At 38.7% G+C, this 15,704-nt stretch overlaps 2 protein-coding genes, 1 long non-coding RNA gene and 1 other non-coding gene across 8 annotated transcripts; 3 read left to right on the top strand and 1 right to left on the bottom strand.

Moving 5' to 3' along the window:
- The first annotated feature begins 396 nt into the window (after positions 1–396).
- On the top strand, positions 397–2,831 carry LOC113040063 (uncharacterized). 2 transcript variants are annotated; one of them, XR_003275152.1, is made up of 5 exons: positions 397–490; positions 1,567–1,755; positions 1,857–2,061; positions 2,140–2,224; positions 2,450–2,831. It is a non-coding gene; the product is annotated as an uncharacterized LOC113040063 (long non-coding RNA). The 2 variants fall into 2 exon arrangements; XR_003275151.1 differs by having other exon boundaries at positions 2,418–2,831.
- On the top strand, positions 2,272–2,337 carry LOC113040809 (small nucleolar RNA SNORD37). Its single transcript, XR_003275306.1, has one exon. It is a non-coding gene; the product is annotated as a small nucleolar RNA SNORD37 (small nucleolar RNA).
- A 449-nt stretch (positions 2,832–3,280) lies between the features above and the next one.
- Positions 3,281–8,135, bottom strand: LOC113040061 (BTB/POZ domain-containing protein 2-like). 3 transcript variants are annotated; one of them, XM_026198294.1, is made up of 9 exons: positions 7,386–8,128; positions 6,979–7,098; positions 6,305–6,461; positions 5,982–6,087; positions 5,696–5,893; positions 5,378–5,570; positions 5,143–5,230; positions 4,772–4,918; positions 3,281–4,309 (listed from the first exon to the last, which is right to left on the bottom strand). In XM_026198294.1, the coding sequence occupies exons 1-9, from the start codon at positions 7,892–7,894 to the stop codon at positions 4,148–4,150; spliced, it is 1,680 nt and encodes a 559-aa protein (XP_026054079.1). In that variant the 5' UTR covers positions 7,895–8,128; the 3' UTR covers positions 3,281–4,147. The 3 variants fall into 3 exon arrangements, with proteins under 3 accessions (XP_026054079.1, XP_026054078.1, XP_026054080.1); XM_026198293.1 differs by having other exon boundaries at positions 7,296–8,122; XM_026198295.1 differs by lacking the exon at positions 6,979–7,098 and having other exon boundaries at positions 7,386–8,135.
- Positions 8,136–9,163: 1,028 nt separating this feature from the next.
- LOC113040062 (SWI/SNF-related matrix-associated actin-dependent regulator of chromatin subfamily E member 1-related) lies at positions 9,164–14,166 on the top strand. Of its 2 annotated transcripts, none has more exons than XM_026198296.1 (9): positions 9,164–9,259; positions 10,001–10,096; positions 10,279–10,500; positions 11,319–11,439; positions 11,532–11,587; positions 11,704–11,770; positions 11,867–12,082; positions 12,170–12,302; positions 13,484–14,166. In XM_026198296.1, exons 2-9 carry the CDS (start codon positions 10,019–10,021, stop codon positions 13,494–13,496), a joined length of 906 nt encoding a protein of 301 aa, XP_026054081.1. In that variant the 5' UTR covers positions 9,164–9,259; positions 10,001–10,018; the 3' UTR covers positions 13,497–14,166. The 2 variants fall into 2 exon arrangements, with proteins under 2 accessions (XP_026054081.1, XP_026054083.1); XM_026198298.1 differs by having other exon boundaries at positions 9,201–9,263; positions 10,020–10,096.
- The last annotated feature ends 1,538 nt before the right edge of the window (positions 14,167–15,704 follow it).

The raw sequence follows: 15,704 nt of genomic DNA, 5'->3' as shown, positions 1-15,704 counted from the left end.
CAATACTTCAGTCCAACGAAAACACATAGGCTACAGTATCTCCACATCAGAATAGCCTAGGCTACTAATCACGTAGCCTGCATGATCTGTCAGATACATGATTTACATCCCATCACCTTTAAAAATAAGTTGATAGTGTGTGAATCAGAGTTTGCAAGGCTGTGGAGACATTGTAACGGAATCAGTGACGAGGCGCCACCTGCTGGTCGAATTCCCGCTTTATATGAAAGAAACTGTTTAAAAAGTTTAAATGATCCGTTTCTCATGTGCCTGTAATTTACTGAAATTAAATTATATATTTATCTCGTTGTATACCCTATTCCCAACATTTTCTCTCATCCTGGAAAATGCGGTAATGCTACGTCATCACGTACAATACGTACGGCGCGCGCTCAATATATATTCATGAGGGTTGCGTTCCCTCTCTCTCACCCTCGCCTGGGTCCCAATGAGTTCATCGTTAAACGAATCCAAAAACATCGGGGAAATGGTAAGGCGATATATGACGGCATTTACTTTATGCATTAATAATCTTCTAAAGTTTGATATTTTGTGACCATTTAAGTGCTTTGAGTTCAATTTGGTTTAGTGAAGATGCTGTAAAAAACACTTTTGAAACCCTGACCAACATATGAATTCAATTTTCTCTTTTTGTAAGAAATTGTATTACATTCTCTCTTAAGTCTGTACGCTTATATGTACAGTTACTGTTTAAATTTTAATTTTTTTTTAACAATTTTCTGAAATGGTGAACCGATGTCATCGATCCCTTTACTTCTGACCAGTTGTGCTCTCTGGGTGTGTTATCCTGGTTTCATCAAAGCCTATTGTCAGCTGAATTGGTTCCTAAAGGTCTGTTTCAGTGGTGTGTTAGCAAAACAGCTGGTGCTAAAGACTGCACATGAAGTTCTGCACAAGTTAATTAAACTTTAATATCTATTAAAATTCCTCTAGAATTTCATTTTACTTGCCCCCTCATGGGTGCTGCCATTTTGAGACCACATGAGCTATTAGCGTTCATTGTCGTTGAAATAAAATCCACATTTACTAAAATAACACCCACTGCTCAGAAATTCATTGTGTTGTTCATATTACACTTGTAGGAACAAAATATAGGCTAAACGTAGCTTTGCTCCTGCATAATTTTGAACTTCATGCTTCTAGATCGAGATCGATTGGTAGTCGTTATATAGTCCAAAACCATATAATAGGTGGTGATGCTAAAACGGCGGGGTTTTGGTAAAACTAGGTACACTGTTAAAAATGTTTTTTTTGTTTTTTTTTGATGCATTAGAATCATTTTAGGTTCCCTAAAGAACCTTTTAGTGAATTGCTCTTAGAACAATTTTTTTTAAAGATCTTTTTATCATAAGAACGTTTTGTGCAATGGAAAGGTTCCATGAGTGTTCTTCATGGAATGTTCTAGGTTCCATTTGTGTTCTTCATGGAATGTTATATTCCATTAAAGTGCCTTTTATTTTGAAGTGTAGGGTGCCATATGTCAGAGAACCAGATATGACTCTGTCTGAAATGTTGCATGATCTGTGGCTTATTAATGTGTGACAGAGACTGCTCAGACGGGCTATTGTTGGGAGAATGAAGTCTGTATTGATGATTGGCAAGATGTGCATTGCTGGAGCTGCAGCTGGACCCTGAAGAGCTTTACTAGACCTTCCAGCGCATTGTTTGAGAACGTCAACGTGATCATCTATACCCCTTGGTAAGGATGAGAATGGACCTATGGGCTTCATTATGGTGAGTGCCTCATGGCTTGCTCATGGGACCTTTACAGTTTTCAAAGAACTCTGCTGTTATTAGGTAAATTTTTTAATTGATTGTCTTAAAATGTATTTTAGGTACACGGTCTACTTAATATCCTGCTCCTAGACCAATGCAGTCATTGGTACTGTTGACTATGGATCTGGACTGCATGAACTTTTTTACTTTGAAGCAGTTGGTGGAGATGTATGTAATGAAGTTTGCTGCCAAAGGTGAAGCCCAGCTGGAACCAGCTGGGCGGTGCAAGAAGTTGGAGGACATGATGAAGCTTTGGGGAGACCGGTGAGATGGGGAAAAGCCAACAGAACAACCCAGCTGAATATAATGTTTCTTTCTGTAACATGTGACCATTTCTTGCAGGTAATCTGACCCTTCTGCCACTTCACCAGATGGCTAAATAATTCCCAGGACTTTAGCCCAATTGATCCTGGACCCTATCTTTAATGTCAGTATTCTTGCTCTGAGTGGTAACGTATAGTTGTTATCCAAGCCATTAATGATGATTTTAAAATTCTTCACTTTGACCTGATTGTCTTGATGAAAATTGTTTGTCTGATATGGCTGTTGTCAACAACTTGGGTTCATTTGCTTTGTGCATATGGATATTTTATGGAGCTGTTACTTTTCCCATTATATAGATATTTGATGCCATCATGAACTTCATTGGCAGATCCTGCCTGGAGACCCCATGGAAGCCAATTCCAAGCCTGCCCAGATGGTGGCTGACACACAAAAGCGCAAGGGACTCGAAGGCATTCTAGCTTTAGACAACTACTTGGACAAATTGTAGATTTACACTAGAGGCATGACCATAGTTTTTAGGTGGTCTTGTTGTCTGCATTACAGACCAACAGGCAAATGGTGGCTTTTCTCACCTCCTAGTGGGATTTATAAATTTAGTCAAATGAGTTGCACAATTTATGTACTGTGGTATGTGGATATTCTGTGCTTGCTGTGATATCATTAAAAGATAATAACAGTCTACCTCAATGTAAAATATTTCTGGAAGACTGGTGTTTTTGTAAGCCTGAAATACAAGTCTTAATCAGCAATGCAATGTCTCTGCTTGTCTTTTTATTATTATTATTGGTTTGGATATGCTAATATGCGCAGACAGGCAGGTATAGTGTGTGCATCTGTACCTTTAAGGTTTTATTAAAAGTTTTGGTTTCAATTTCTGAGGAATTGTCTTAAATTCTGGATTTTGGTTTGGAAAAAATGAATTTTACATCAAAATGAGGGATTCATGTATGGTCTTTTCAATGTATATGGTAGTTGTACCCATCCTAGGTTTTTATTATTTGTGCCATGGTAAATATGCCACATATTCTGACTAATGTCCATTAGCCAAAGTTAATTTTCAACTTTAATATTAAACCTACAATATTAACAGTATTAAACTTCACTATTTCTGTTCTATATACATTTGTGTTTGAAATAAGAATCTAGTTTAAAAGCAATCTGACTTGATTCGGATTCATGTGACTCTAGGAAAACAAGCTTGGGGTGCAGACTTTAATTGAACACCGAAACAAGACATGGACATATTTACAGTGCTTACAAGGTAAGCATTGGTACATTCATGAAGCCATTTCCTGTTCATCTTCCTTCTATCAACATCTCAGTAAATGAATATTCATAATTGGTAACAAATGTATTCAGTATTTCACAGCAGTCAATACTTTAGAGCTTTTATACATCGTGGCTTTGTGAATCTAAGTGCTCTTGTGGTTTATCACTATAAGAAGGGCAACTATGATAAAACAACACTTTATAAACATCTACTGTTCACATTGCCGTGGAAGAAATGGCGTTTCACCTCTAGCAAGGGGTGCAGGCCACTCAAAATGGGTACATAACAGTCCATTATACAATGAATTGATGTCTTAATTGAGATGTAGTGTACTTTCCCCAAACTTGCTGTTGCACCTGGGGGCTTAAGTGCATCAGTGCGATCTGAAGGACTGTAATAAACAATCAAGGGTCAAAGATGGGACCAAAAAAAAAAAACACCAGTTGTTGTCAACATTCAAATAAATGTACAAATGGAAGAGAGTTACCCTCTAGAGTTGAACTGTACCTGTAGTAGTTCATTGCAATTAAAGTTCACCTCTTTGTTCATTAATTAGCAAAGACACTGGCTGCTCATAACATCAAGGTGGTACTACGAGGTGCTACTTGGGTAGAAACAGAATCTGTACCCTAAGTACACTTTTAAAGGACTGAATTCTCATGCTTCAAATCTTAGAAACAAAAGCCGTTAGAAATGAGAGATCAGTATTTGGTCACCGGTCTGCATGGAGACCGGTGAATTGGCCACAAAATGCAATGCGAAACTCCTCAACTGTGAGACGATTCAGCTTGGTCATTATGTGTAGAAGATGACCTCTGGGATTTGTCCATCCTCTACAGAAGTGCCATTGTTATTGCCTGCAGCGTAGCAGAATGTAAAGCAGGTCTTGGTACCAGTAGCAGGGGCTTCATGGGTGACTTTACGCATCCCTTTGGTCCCATAATGAGAGTCTGGCCCCTGCAAATGCATCAATCCATTAAAGGTTAATTGATAATTCATTAAATAATGTATTCAATTATATAGATATTGTTTTACATGATTATTCGTCGGTAACAAAGGGATATCAAGGGAACTACATGTGCAGTCAAAAAAAGGTCCATTGTCCAATAGCGTAGTGATGTTTGAAACACATCCCACGCAGAAGTCAATTTTAAAACCATTAATTCACTTGAACCCAATGCAAAATCTGCATGGGAAAATCTTTCGCTCTCGTGCAAAATTCCAGATCCCATGGATTCCTAATAATTAATAGCCAGTAGACTTTAGTTAACAAAGTATTAGCTTTGCAAGCATTAATGCAACTGTAGATGCAAGGAACCAAGATTTGGTACTTGTCATTGCTTGTAGGTGGCAAGTGGCATTTACAATAACCATTTTGGCATATGAATGGACTAATACACAAATTTGGGTCTGTTTTACCTTGAGGGTGGCGCAGGCAATGTAGTTGACACTGGGAAGAATTTCCACAGGCTCCTTGAACATGACTCGGAAAGTACTGGCCGTTCCATCGCAGCTAAAGCCTGTATCATTCTGACCGAGAACTGTATTGCTGTCTGTATGTATGATCTACATTAGAAGAAAATGTGCAGTTTTACCACTCACATACTGACACATTTTAATATTTCCGAGATCATCTTCAAGCACAGAAATACAAGGACTACTCTAGTCCTTATTGCAATTGGATGTAGCCAAGAATCGCCCACTTAGACAGAAAGAGCATCTGTCAGACATGCATTGACCATCAGTGAACGCACTGCAGGCAGATCATGCTTGAAATTTGAATTTCTTACCTGGATGTTGACCTGATAGTCAGTTGGACCATGTATGGACCCATAGAGCCCAAATCCCACCACAAATATTCTGCGGTTCACAGAAAACCTGTGAGGAATTTGAATGCAAACATTACTCGACAACAGTTTTTAACGTTCCACCTAAATCAGGTAGCTACATAAAACGACTAGAATGTTCCCCTTCGATATCTCAGCCCTTTTTCAATCAATGGGTTTTAAAAACACACATACATACCGTATGCGGTCACTGGTTCCGCTGTAGCCCCAGCGACTCTCCACCTGACTGAAACGTGTGATACTGCACTCTTTCCCCCGGAGGCAGCAGCGAGGCCGGTCAATAAACTCCACGTGTGGTTTTGGATTGACGGTAAAATGCAGAAACAGACTGACCACCTCGCGGTCTGTGAGTATTCCAGACTGAGCCGGACCTATCGCACACATACACAAGGTTTAGCTCTATGGCTAATGCCACTCAGGAAGCTAGAGCACCTATCGCTAAGGTCAAGTGAAATATGACAGATCCACTTTTCTGAAAAAGCATTCAGGAAATCACCTGCCGCAAACTCTTCAATAGTCATAAGCGGGAACCGAATAAGGGACAGTGCTTTTCCCAACACTCTGCGCTTGTTCTCTGGTGTTGGCTGTAACTGTTGCCTCTGGGCCTCAGCTTCCGCCCAACGAACCGCAGCCCCGAAGAGACGCACTTCCCGTAGACCCAGCGTGTCTCTCTCCAGGACTGCCACAAGGGTGTCTGCACGGGAGGAAACATAAGACAGTTTATTGCTGACTTACTCTTCTGATTGTATTTTGCTGTGATATTTGATACTTAAGAGCAGTACCGAGGTCGACATCCGTGAAGCCCTCGGCGGCTAGCGCATCAGCGGTGTTCTTGTCGATATTTTCTAAACAGAGACTAGCCAGCTGGGGCTCGTCAAAAAGCCGTGCCTAAAAGCAAAAGGAACCATGTTTTCATACAATCTATAATACACAACACAAAAAAACAAAACATAACAGACAACACTCAATAAGCCCGAGGCGCTGTTTGCTAGGATTTGAAAGGGAGCTGTCAAACATGGGGACTCAAGAGGACTGGGGGACAAACTCGTCCAATATGTCAGTTCCTATTGCCACCATCAAACCGGACTCAAATCCCGGTGATTACCTGGGTAAGCAACATGAACGCATTGTCAGCGCGTAGGTTTTTCTTTAAGAATTCGACGCAGTGGGCTTCGAGCGCAGGTACTGCGTACTTTTTGGCTGAGTAAAGCGTGGTCATAACGGTCTCCGGTCCAATTTGCACTTCATCGGAGTATAAAAATCTGTAATTGGAAAAAGAAAAACTATTATACACTTACAGATTGACAGAAAGACATAAAGAAGACGATAGAGAGACAAGAAGTTATGTTTTGAGATGGACAATTTAGCAGATAGATAGATAGTCTTAAGAAAACAGACTGTCAAACTTTACTCAGTACCTGTTTTATTGTTGGTTTGAGTCTAGTTATTACTTCTGTCCACAATGTCCAGTATATTTTAAGGTTCTGGTTCATGGTAACGGTTTATTTCCGCCAAAATATCGTCGCTCTAGCCACCACAAGCATTTAAAAACTAACAAAGAATCTAAAAGCTTACTTACTAACTGTTGTAGCCTATTAGTAGGAACAAAAACAGTATTATATCGGCGGAAACACGTTAATATACCATGGTACATGTTTGCAATGGTTGTGCTGACTGCAGTTACATGGCAGAGGACATCTGAAGGACGTTATGACAGCAAGGGTCAACCCAAAGAAGAGCAGGACAGAGCATCCAGCATGCAGTGAAGCCCATTCTTACTTGAGAAGGGCTAGAAATGCAGCCGGTTCCACATCTGGCAGCTCAATTTCGGTCGACGTTGTAGCCATGCCACCGTTGAACATGGCATCAAACACGGCACTTCCCACCGCGAGAGCAAATCTGCGAAGAGCAACGGGACCGCGCTGTAAATACGGCCATTTGAGGATTAAATATGGATTTATCCTCACCGAAACAAGTGCTATAGCTTATATTCATCTAGCGGAAGAAGTTACCATACGCTTTGTTTATAGCAATATAAATAATGATTCAAAAACGACTCCAGTCAAACATAGAAACAGACCGCTCTTCATCCCTACCTGTGCGCTGGAATGCGCTGCACTCCCATCCCCTTCCCAACCAAAAAATGGACGTCACTTAGCACTTCGTTGTTAAACAAAAATGCAAACCTTTCTTTCACTGTACTTTTTGTCGCTTGCCAGTTGTAGACCGGCTCTCGATAAACCAAAACTGAAGCCGGGCTGCTGGGAAGCGAGGCGACGGCGGCGGACGCGTCGGAGGACGCGGAGGAAGACGAAGAGGAGGTTGAAGATGATGATGGAGTCGCCGTCATGTTTGACGCAGCGCCCGAAGTCGCTCCGCTTGGACAGACCGACTGCCGCGGAGGGTTGTGCGCGCTCGGCGTGCTCCTCACCGCGGGCTCGGCGCCTCCTCCGCCGTTCTCTGGGCCTGTCCGGGGGTTCGCGTTCCCCGCGCCCCGGTTCATTCCCCCGGCAGCGACCACGACTCCCCCGTTGCTGGCGGGTGACGAATGGGCGCTGTTGCTCGGCGGTGCATTGCCAAGAGGCCCCGAATTAGACAAGTTTAGGCATGAGGATCGGCTGTTGCTTTCCCCCGCAGCCATCTTGGATGGTGAACACTCCAGGCTCTGCGTGAATAAACAAACACAACAGCGCATAACCAGAAATACTGGCCGAATGACTGCCTTGCCACGAGAGACTCGAGCATCACCGAGCCCCCTTTTAATTAACCTGGCCTTCCTGCCTGCAATTCATTCTAGTTTTCATGTTTAGGATGTGAGAGTTTTATTCTTTAGCCAGCACATTGTTGGAGAGGAGGCAGATGTGCGTGGAAATGTTTTCATTCTGGAGAGTATGGCGTAAAAAATAAGAGAGCAGCTTTTCCACACATGGCATTAAAATTACAAATGTTTAAAATAAGTTGAACCATATGAGAAGTGTAATTGTTAACAGTTATGTTAAAGTGCTGTTTTACAGGCGGTTGGTTGGTTTTTGCTTTATATTTACTTTTTTTTAAAAATTTAATATTAAAAACTATCTTTTATTCATTCAATTAACTTTGAGGTCCTCACACTTGTAGAAATTGAATTTTAAAATTGTGAATTAGGTAATAATATTATTTCATTATCATTGTTGTTGTAATAGTCATTAGATTAATGATATTACTACACTGCTGTGCAGTAAGAGTTTACACTAAACAGAGCAATATCTAGCCAATATTGGTATCTAAATCAGTAGTTTAGATACAAATAATTATTGAACATATCTGACTAATTAACAGAGCTCAATAGTTCGCCTTGACTGGAGTTGAGTGATGATAAAAGTCAATTATTTTGGAAATGTTTTCTTCGTAAAACTATGCCTAATTAATTATTATTCCCACAGTATTAATAAATTTAGAATTTACTATATACTATGATTTTACTACAAAGCCATAAGCTGTAGGTGCTGTCGTAATTTACTGATGTGTAGTAAAGCCATGGTTCATTTTGTTGTTACTATGGTTCTACGGAGGAAAATCATGGTTAATTTTAGTAAGAAATGAATTTGTATCTGACATAAAAATGTAAATTCCCAACAATTTCTTGCCTATAAAATTATTTAATTGTACTTTATCATGCTTGAAACGTAAATGAATATCATTGGATATACATTTATGTGATAATTCTGCGTTTAAAAGAGAATTTTGGTTGGATTAATTGATATAAGATATGATATGACTTGATTCATACATCAGTAATATTTACTCCATAATTAGTTCCCCAACTGCTGAAAATAATTGAGTAGTCATAGCTTAAAATTGACAACTGCTTTAAAACTCTTATTTAAAATAAATACATACATAAATAAATAAATAAATAAATAACTTTAATTTCAGTCATGCGCAGTGCAAATGAAGCGCGTTGCCATTCGCCCCGCCCACCTAAACCCACAAACCAATCAAAACTGCCAACACACTGCCAATCAAACCAACGTTTGTAGCTGGGCTAGCGTTCGAGTTAAGAAAACAGGGAGTAATTTAGGTAAGTGTAATTATTGTGTATTAAACTACCGGAATATTTTGATAAATACAAATATATATATGTATCAATATAAATACATAATATCGCTTCACAAGGACGAGATTGATTTTATTTTGTCTGAGCTTCAACGGAAGCTAGTTAGCCAACTATGCTACTTTAGCAAATAATAACCGGTGATGCAAAGAAAAGTCTTGTTAAAACATTAATTCACCGAAAGCTCCAACTCGCACACATGCGTGTTTGCAAATATACAGTCTACTACATATTTGATACAAACAACGCATGTATTAAATAAGTCAACAAACGATTTAATAATGGCTGTTTTCCAATCATGATGTATTATGTACAGCACTTTGCGGGTTTGATGTACAATATTATTGTAGCATTAAAATACTACATTTCGATTTGTTCTTATTATTATTATTTGTATGTTTTTCTCTTATTTTTTTGTTTCTTTTTGACTAATTTTATGTTTTTTAAATAAATCTGGTTTTCTTTCTATTTTATTTAATTTTGTATTTTATTTTGGTACGTAGTTTAAATTTAGTAGTATTTTAGTAGTAAGTTAAACTAAATGAAAATGAGAAATTTTGTCCTGGCAAATATCTGAAACAAAATTATTATTATTTGGGTTTTCAGTTATTATGTTATTATGTTTCAAGTAAAAAAAAATACAAATAATAGTAATACATGAATAAAAATTCAACCCTTTTATTTTTTGTGTGTGTGTGTGTGTCCCAGAATTTTCTGAGTTCGGTAATGGGTGGTGTAAAGCAAGAGCAAACCGATGCTCCTGCATCCAAAGAGTCTGAACATATAGACACCGCACAAGAGGAGGTAAGATCAGGACTCCTTTGATTTGTTCAATAACCTCGTCTATTATGTATCACAGAGTACTTCAGCTATGTAATTGAATCATTGTAAAAGGTTTTGTGGTCAGCATAGTCAAGAACACTCTTGTTTTCCTCATATACTCTTCGCAAATGTGATTCGTGTCAATTTGAATTGATTTGTTACAGAACCAATCGACTTCACAGCCGGTAAAGAAGCGAGGCTGGCCAAAAGGAAAGAAGAGAAAGAAGGTGTTACCAAATGGCCCCAAGGCTCCGGTTACTGGCTACGTGCGTTTCTTGAATGAGAGACGGGAACACATCCGAGCACTTCACCCGGATCTTCCCTTCCCAGAAATCACCAAGAGACTCGGAGCAGAATGGAGCTGCCTGGCCCTTCATGATAAACAGGTATTTTTTCTGTGTGTGTGATTGTGAACTGACTGTCCAGATGTTTCCTTTTAAAGGAATATTTCACTCAAGAATGAAAATTCTCAGGCCATCCAAGATGAAGATGAGTTTGTTTCTTCATCAGAACAGATTTTGAGAAATGACTTAGTCACAAATGCAGTGAATGGGTGCCGTCAGGATGACAGTCCAAACAGCTGATAAAAACATTGCAGTAATTCACAACTAATCCACACAATGCCAGTCCAACATCTAGTAAAACATCTAGTCTTCTGTCCATAACATTGCTTTCTACAGTGAGACAGTTGTCTCGTCTGAATCAGGAGGGAAATATGCACAGATCAAGCACCATTTATAAGCAAAAACAGTTCTAAAGAAATATGTTGGTGGATTTTTGATGTGAGATAGTAATAGAGGATGGACTTTTTTCGCTGGACGAAGTGTTATTATGGATTACATAAACTCGTATTTCGGCCAGATTCAAATTAAAGAACGTTAATGATAGATTTGTTGTCCTTACAAACATGAGATGTTCACTTCACAAGACATTAATTGATGTACTGTGGATTACTTGTGAATTATCGTGATGTTTTTATCAGCTGAGGACTCTCATTCTGACGGCACCCATTCACAGCAGTGAATCCACTGGTGAGCAAGTAATGTAATGCTACATTTATCAAAATCAATTTTGGCAAAGAAACAAACTCGCCTACATCTTGAGTGAGTTAACTACAAGAAAACTTTCATTTTGGGATAAACAAATCCTTGTAACATCATCATTCTGATTAAATTAAATATATATATTTATTTATTTTTTACAGCGGTACCTAGACGAAGCTGAAAGGGACAAAATGCAGTATGCACGAGAACTCAGGGAGTATCAAAAAAGTGAAGCTTATCAGATCACATGTGCAAAAGTTCAGGACAAGAGAATTAAGAGAGGTAAAAAATTTATTTTGTTTTCTGTTTAAAAATTAGAAACGGGGGAAGTGTTAGCTTAGAGAAATGTATTTGTTTGTTTGTTTGTTTTACAGAGGAGTTGACTTCTGTCATTATCAACGCCAACAGTTCAGGATCTGCAGGTTTTAAGGTAAGCATACAAACAAAGCCTGAACTCCTAAACAGTCCCACCCCATTCCTGAAGTAGAAACTGGTAAGCGTGGAAATCGTTCTTGCAACCTGCCTCATGAAGATTTTTTTTTTCAGAACTCCGACTTAACGGCCAGATTTGACGTCCCAATTTTCACAGAAGAATTTTTAGACCAAAACAAAGGTATTTTTAATTAAAAAAAAAAAAAAAATTAAATCTCAGAACACACCATACACATCAACGTAGAAAGCTGTATTCTTAAAATTGCGCATTTCCCAGCGCGAGAAGCTGAGCTGCGGCGACTGCGCAAGGCTAATGTGGAGTTTGAAGAGCAGAACGCGGTTCTCCAGAAGCACATTGCCGACATGTTCAGCGCTAAAGAGCGACTGGAGGCTGAGCTGGGCCAGGATGAGGTTCGCACTCAAGCTCTACAGCGCCACCTACAGGCGATCAAACAGACACTGGTCAACAGCCTGGCCTCTGTGCCTTTGCCAGGTCAGTACTTGTACTGTGCCCATATTACCAGTACCATGATAAATCCTTTTTTTGACCGCGGGGAAACATCTTTGTTTTTTTGTTCAGGCACAGGCGAGACGCCATCAGTTGGAACGCTGGACTCGTACCTGAGTCGCTTGAGTGGTGCTTTAGAGAGCAGGCCTCATGAGCATCGCGCCTTAGTCCTCAAGCTACAAGAGCTCTTAGCTCACCTAGACAGGTAACAAATCATTCAGCAGGTTTGCCATACATATATTGATTTCCTTAGATTGAAATAACAAGAAATAATAAATAATTTATATACATATATATCTATGTATGTATATGTGTTGCAATCTAGGAAAACACAACATTTGGTGAAATTGTACGTTTTTTTTGGTTTTGATACCATGTGTACGTTGGGTTCAAGCCCTTTTCAAAACTGTTTTTATAAAACGTAACAAAAGTTATGGCTATCTTTAGTTGGCTGATAGTGATGATTTTCAGGAATGGAATTTTGAGAAAAAAACGAATTTAAAGCGAGGCGGGTTTCACTTCACTGGTTTAACGAGAGCTGTCTGTCGGGAGTGCTATACTTTCATTACACATTGTTTTTTACATTTTACATTGTTTATCATGGGCATGGTCTCTGAACTTTAAAAAAAAAAAAAATGTGAAGTGAAGTGAAGTGACATTCAGCCAAGTATGGTGACCCATACTCAGAATTTGTGCTCTGCATTTAACCCATCCGAAATGCACACACACAGAGCAGTGAACACACACACACTGTGAGACACACCCGGAGCAGTGGGCAGCCATTTATGCTGCGGCGCCCGGGGAGCAGTTTGGGGTTCAATGCCTTGCTCAAGGGCACCTAAGTCGTGGTATTGAAGGTGGAGAGAGAACTAAATCACCCTTTGTTTGTTTAGGCGGCACGAATAGTGTACCTTGTAGTTTACATTTATAAAAACAAAAACGCAGTGCAACTGTTCGCGCACCTGTGCATAGAAGAGACTGTCATCTTACTCCTATTTAGTAACTTCATCATCCGATCCTTGACGATTTATATTGATGATAGACGATGTTATAGCATAATTTAATGAAAACCCAATTTTGACAAAAAAATAAATAATTGACATTCATCCTATTTTTCGTATATTACTGAAACTGTCCCAGCGCATCTGACGGGTTTTCTCAGATCGCAACACACATACATTTATTTATTTATTTATTTATTTATTTATTTATTTATTTATTTAACAGTGGAATAAAAAGCACAATATTATTATGCTTTGGAATTAGAAGTTTAACTTTCTCAAATTTAAAATAATCAAGTACAGTCGGAATGTAAAAGTACTTTGCTGCTGGAGATATATTATGACACTGTTACTGATAGTCTGGTTCTTCTTTATTTTCCTCCAGTGAGAAGCTTTGAAAGCATGTCTGCAGCTGTGGTGGAGCTAAATGTCCCAAGCATTGGGAAGACCTGGGATCACCGTGCTCTACCTATGATTTCTCTGCCTTCCAGGGTGTGATGGGCCATACAGTTTAATTGGATATATTTACTCGCCAATAAGCTAATTTGTAACACTGGTGCCAGCGGATTCTAAACTCAGAGACATGTAATATAATGCGTCATAATATTGCTGTTTTGACAACTACAGCAGCTCATTTAAAGACAGAGTCCATTTAGAATCAAGGAAAGCATGGTTTAAAGGCATACTATGATTTTTACAAAGTAATATTGTCTTTACTGAGTTGTAATGAAATGTTAAGTGCAGTGTTTTACATTGGGTCACCTAAACCGTGCGCAGTGCTATGGATTGCAAGAACCTGAGAACTGCACAAAATGAAATTGGTTTACTCTAAACAATGAGTAACATTCCTAATCATTATGTTTAGTGAATTAAAATGACTAAAAATGTTTGTTTTTGGTTGCATTCCCTTTTGAACGAACCATAAGTCTGCATGAATTCTAGCATTAAAATATTTCAGGTGTCAAGAGTTTACACTGCTTTGGTGATGTACTTGAATTGATGAATCTACTTTTAAATTGTGTCAATTATTTCAATATGAAAAAAGATAATAAAGTCTGGCAAGAATTATTTTACTTTTTTATTTTTATTTAAAAATTTGAATGATTCCATTACATTATTCAGCCTTCAGTTGTACGTTTATCCAGTAGAGGGTGACATTGGCCACAGCAAAAAAAATGCATCATATTCTCTGGAATTACACATATATAACAAAATTTTCCCACAGACCTTTTGCATATGACTTTATCATATGAGTAATTTAAAATGATTAGTAAATCACAACATTCATACAATGCAATTTAAAAACAAATTAACCCTACTTTATATCCAAATTTATGATAGCAGCCATTGTTTCTGAAAGACAACTGCCATACAAATCTATCCGTAGGGTTGTTTTATTCAGTATTCTCATTGAATTAGGAACTGAGATAAAAGGCGGTTACATAATGTTATGAACAAACCACCCTCAGTCACCATTCACTTTTATAGCATCTTTTTCGACAAGTTAATTGAGTCTAAGACCATTGTTCAGTCGTGTTTTGTCTCACAGAATAAACTAAATCATACGAGTTAGGAACATCCTGTCGGTAAGTAAATTATGACACTTTTGCAATTACCATTTTAGGGTGAACTTTCCCTTTAAGTAGGTTTTTCGACGGATTAAAAAAGTAACATTGTAGTCTTTCGGACCCCGCATCTTAATTTCTACCTCATTTCCAATTAAAAACATATGTTTATTTGCCGACCGTTATGAATGAAGAGTTCCTAGCAATTGATCCACGCTTTGTTCAGGCTCTGCTGGGTTAAATAGCTATAAAGGATCAGAGGCGTCCGCGTGCTCTGCCGATGACAGCATCGCTCTCTCGCGTGCGCCGCTCGGGCCGTGACGTCACTGGAGTAGCTCTCCTCGCGGCGGCGGTGCTGAACAAGATGGCAGTGCGTCGCGCTACGAGCGGCTGAAAAAACAGCTCTAATAATCACACATAGACCGACTAACAGCGGTTTGCGTCGAGAGGGCGGCTGAAAACACCCTCGGCTCGAGTAATCTGGACGATTCGGAATAGCAGCTGCCGTTGTTTTTGTATATTCTGTGGTAGAGTTCGATAACGGAGAGAGGAGGTTTCTCAACGTAAAAAAAAAAAAAAAATTATAATCCATAAATCGTTTTAATAACAGTTTTATTATCTAAAATAACGCCAAAGGTCGAGGATAATAATTAATAAAGAGATGTCACTGCTGTGTGTTGGAGGTAAGTGTATTATTTCATGCATGGATGCATACCTGCTATTGGTCATGCATATAAGAATTGCATACATTTAATGAAAGGGTTAAATATGTATGTTAGGTTTTTAACTAGTCACCTGATACTGCTTTTGATTGAAATGCATAGTTTACAAGCGCTGTATGCTATTCAGTCTGATCAATGATCAGTAATTGATTATATATTTTTCCCCATTGGAGTTTAATATTATTATTGGTTTTTATATTCATGCAACTGAAAGGGAACTGTTATGATTACAGTATGAAATGTAAGGCAAAAGGAGTGTCCGCTCTGTGCAATGGCTCTTTATTATTATTGTTATAACTTACTCTTTTGTTGGTTTACT

Source organism: Carassius auratus, chromosome 22 (assembly GCF_003368295.1).
Source record: "Carassius auratus strain Wakin chromosome 22, ASM336829v1, whole genome shotgun sequence".
Classification (NCBI taxonomy): domain Eukaryota; kingdom Metazoa; phylum Chordata; class Actinopteri; order Cypriniformes; family Cyprinidae; genus Carassius; species Carassius auratus.
Note: the sequence above shows the minus strand (reverse complement) of the source record. Positions and strands in the feature narration are given on the sequence as shown.

Coding starts and splice junctions, on each gene's coding strand:
- LOC113040061 (XM_026198293.1), bottom strand. CDS start 7,894: ATGCGCTGTTGTGTTTGTTTATTCACGCAGAGCCTGGAGTGTTCACCA. Junction 6,462..6,978: donor GCATTTCTAGCCCTTCTCAA/GTAAGAATGGGC, acceptor TTCCAATTACAG/ATTTTTATACTCCGATGAAG. Junction 4,919..5,142: donor ACTATCAGGTCAACATCCAG/GTAAGAAATTCA, acceptor CTTCTAATGTAG/ATCATACATACAGACAGCAA.
- LOC113040062 (XM_026198296.1), top strand. CDS start 10,019: ATGGGTGGTGTAAAGCAAGAGCAAACCGATGCTCCTGCATCCAAAGAG. Junction 10,097..10,278: donor TAGACACCGCACAAGAGGAG/GTAAGATCAGGA, acceptor GATTTGTTACAG/AACCAATCGACTTCACAGCC. Junction 11,440..11,531: donor GGACAAGAGAATTAAGAGAG/GTAAAAAATTTA, acceptor TTTGTTTTACAG/AGGAGTTGACTTCTGTCATT.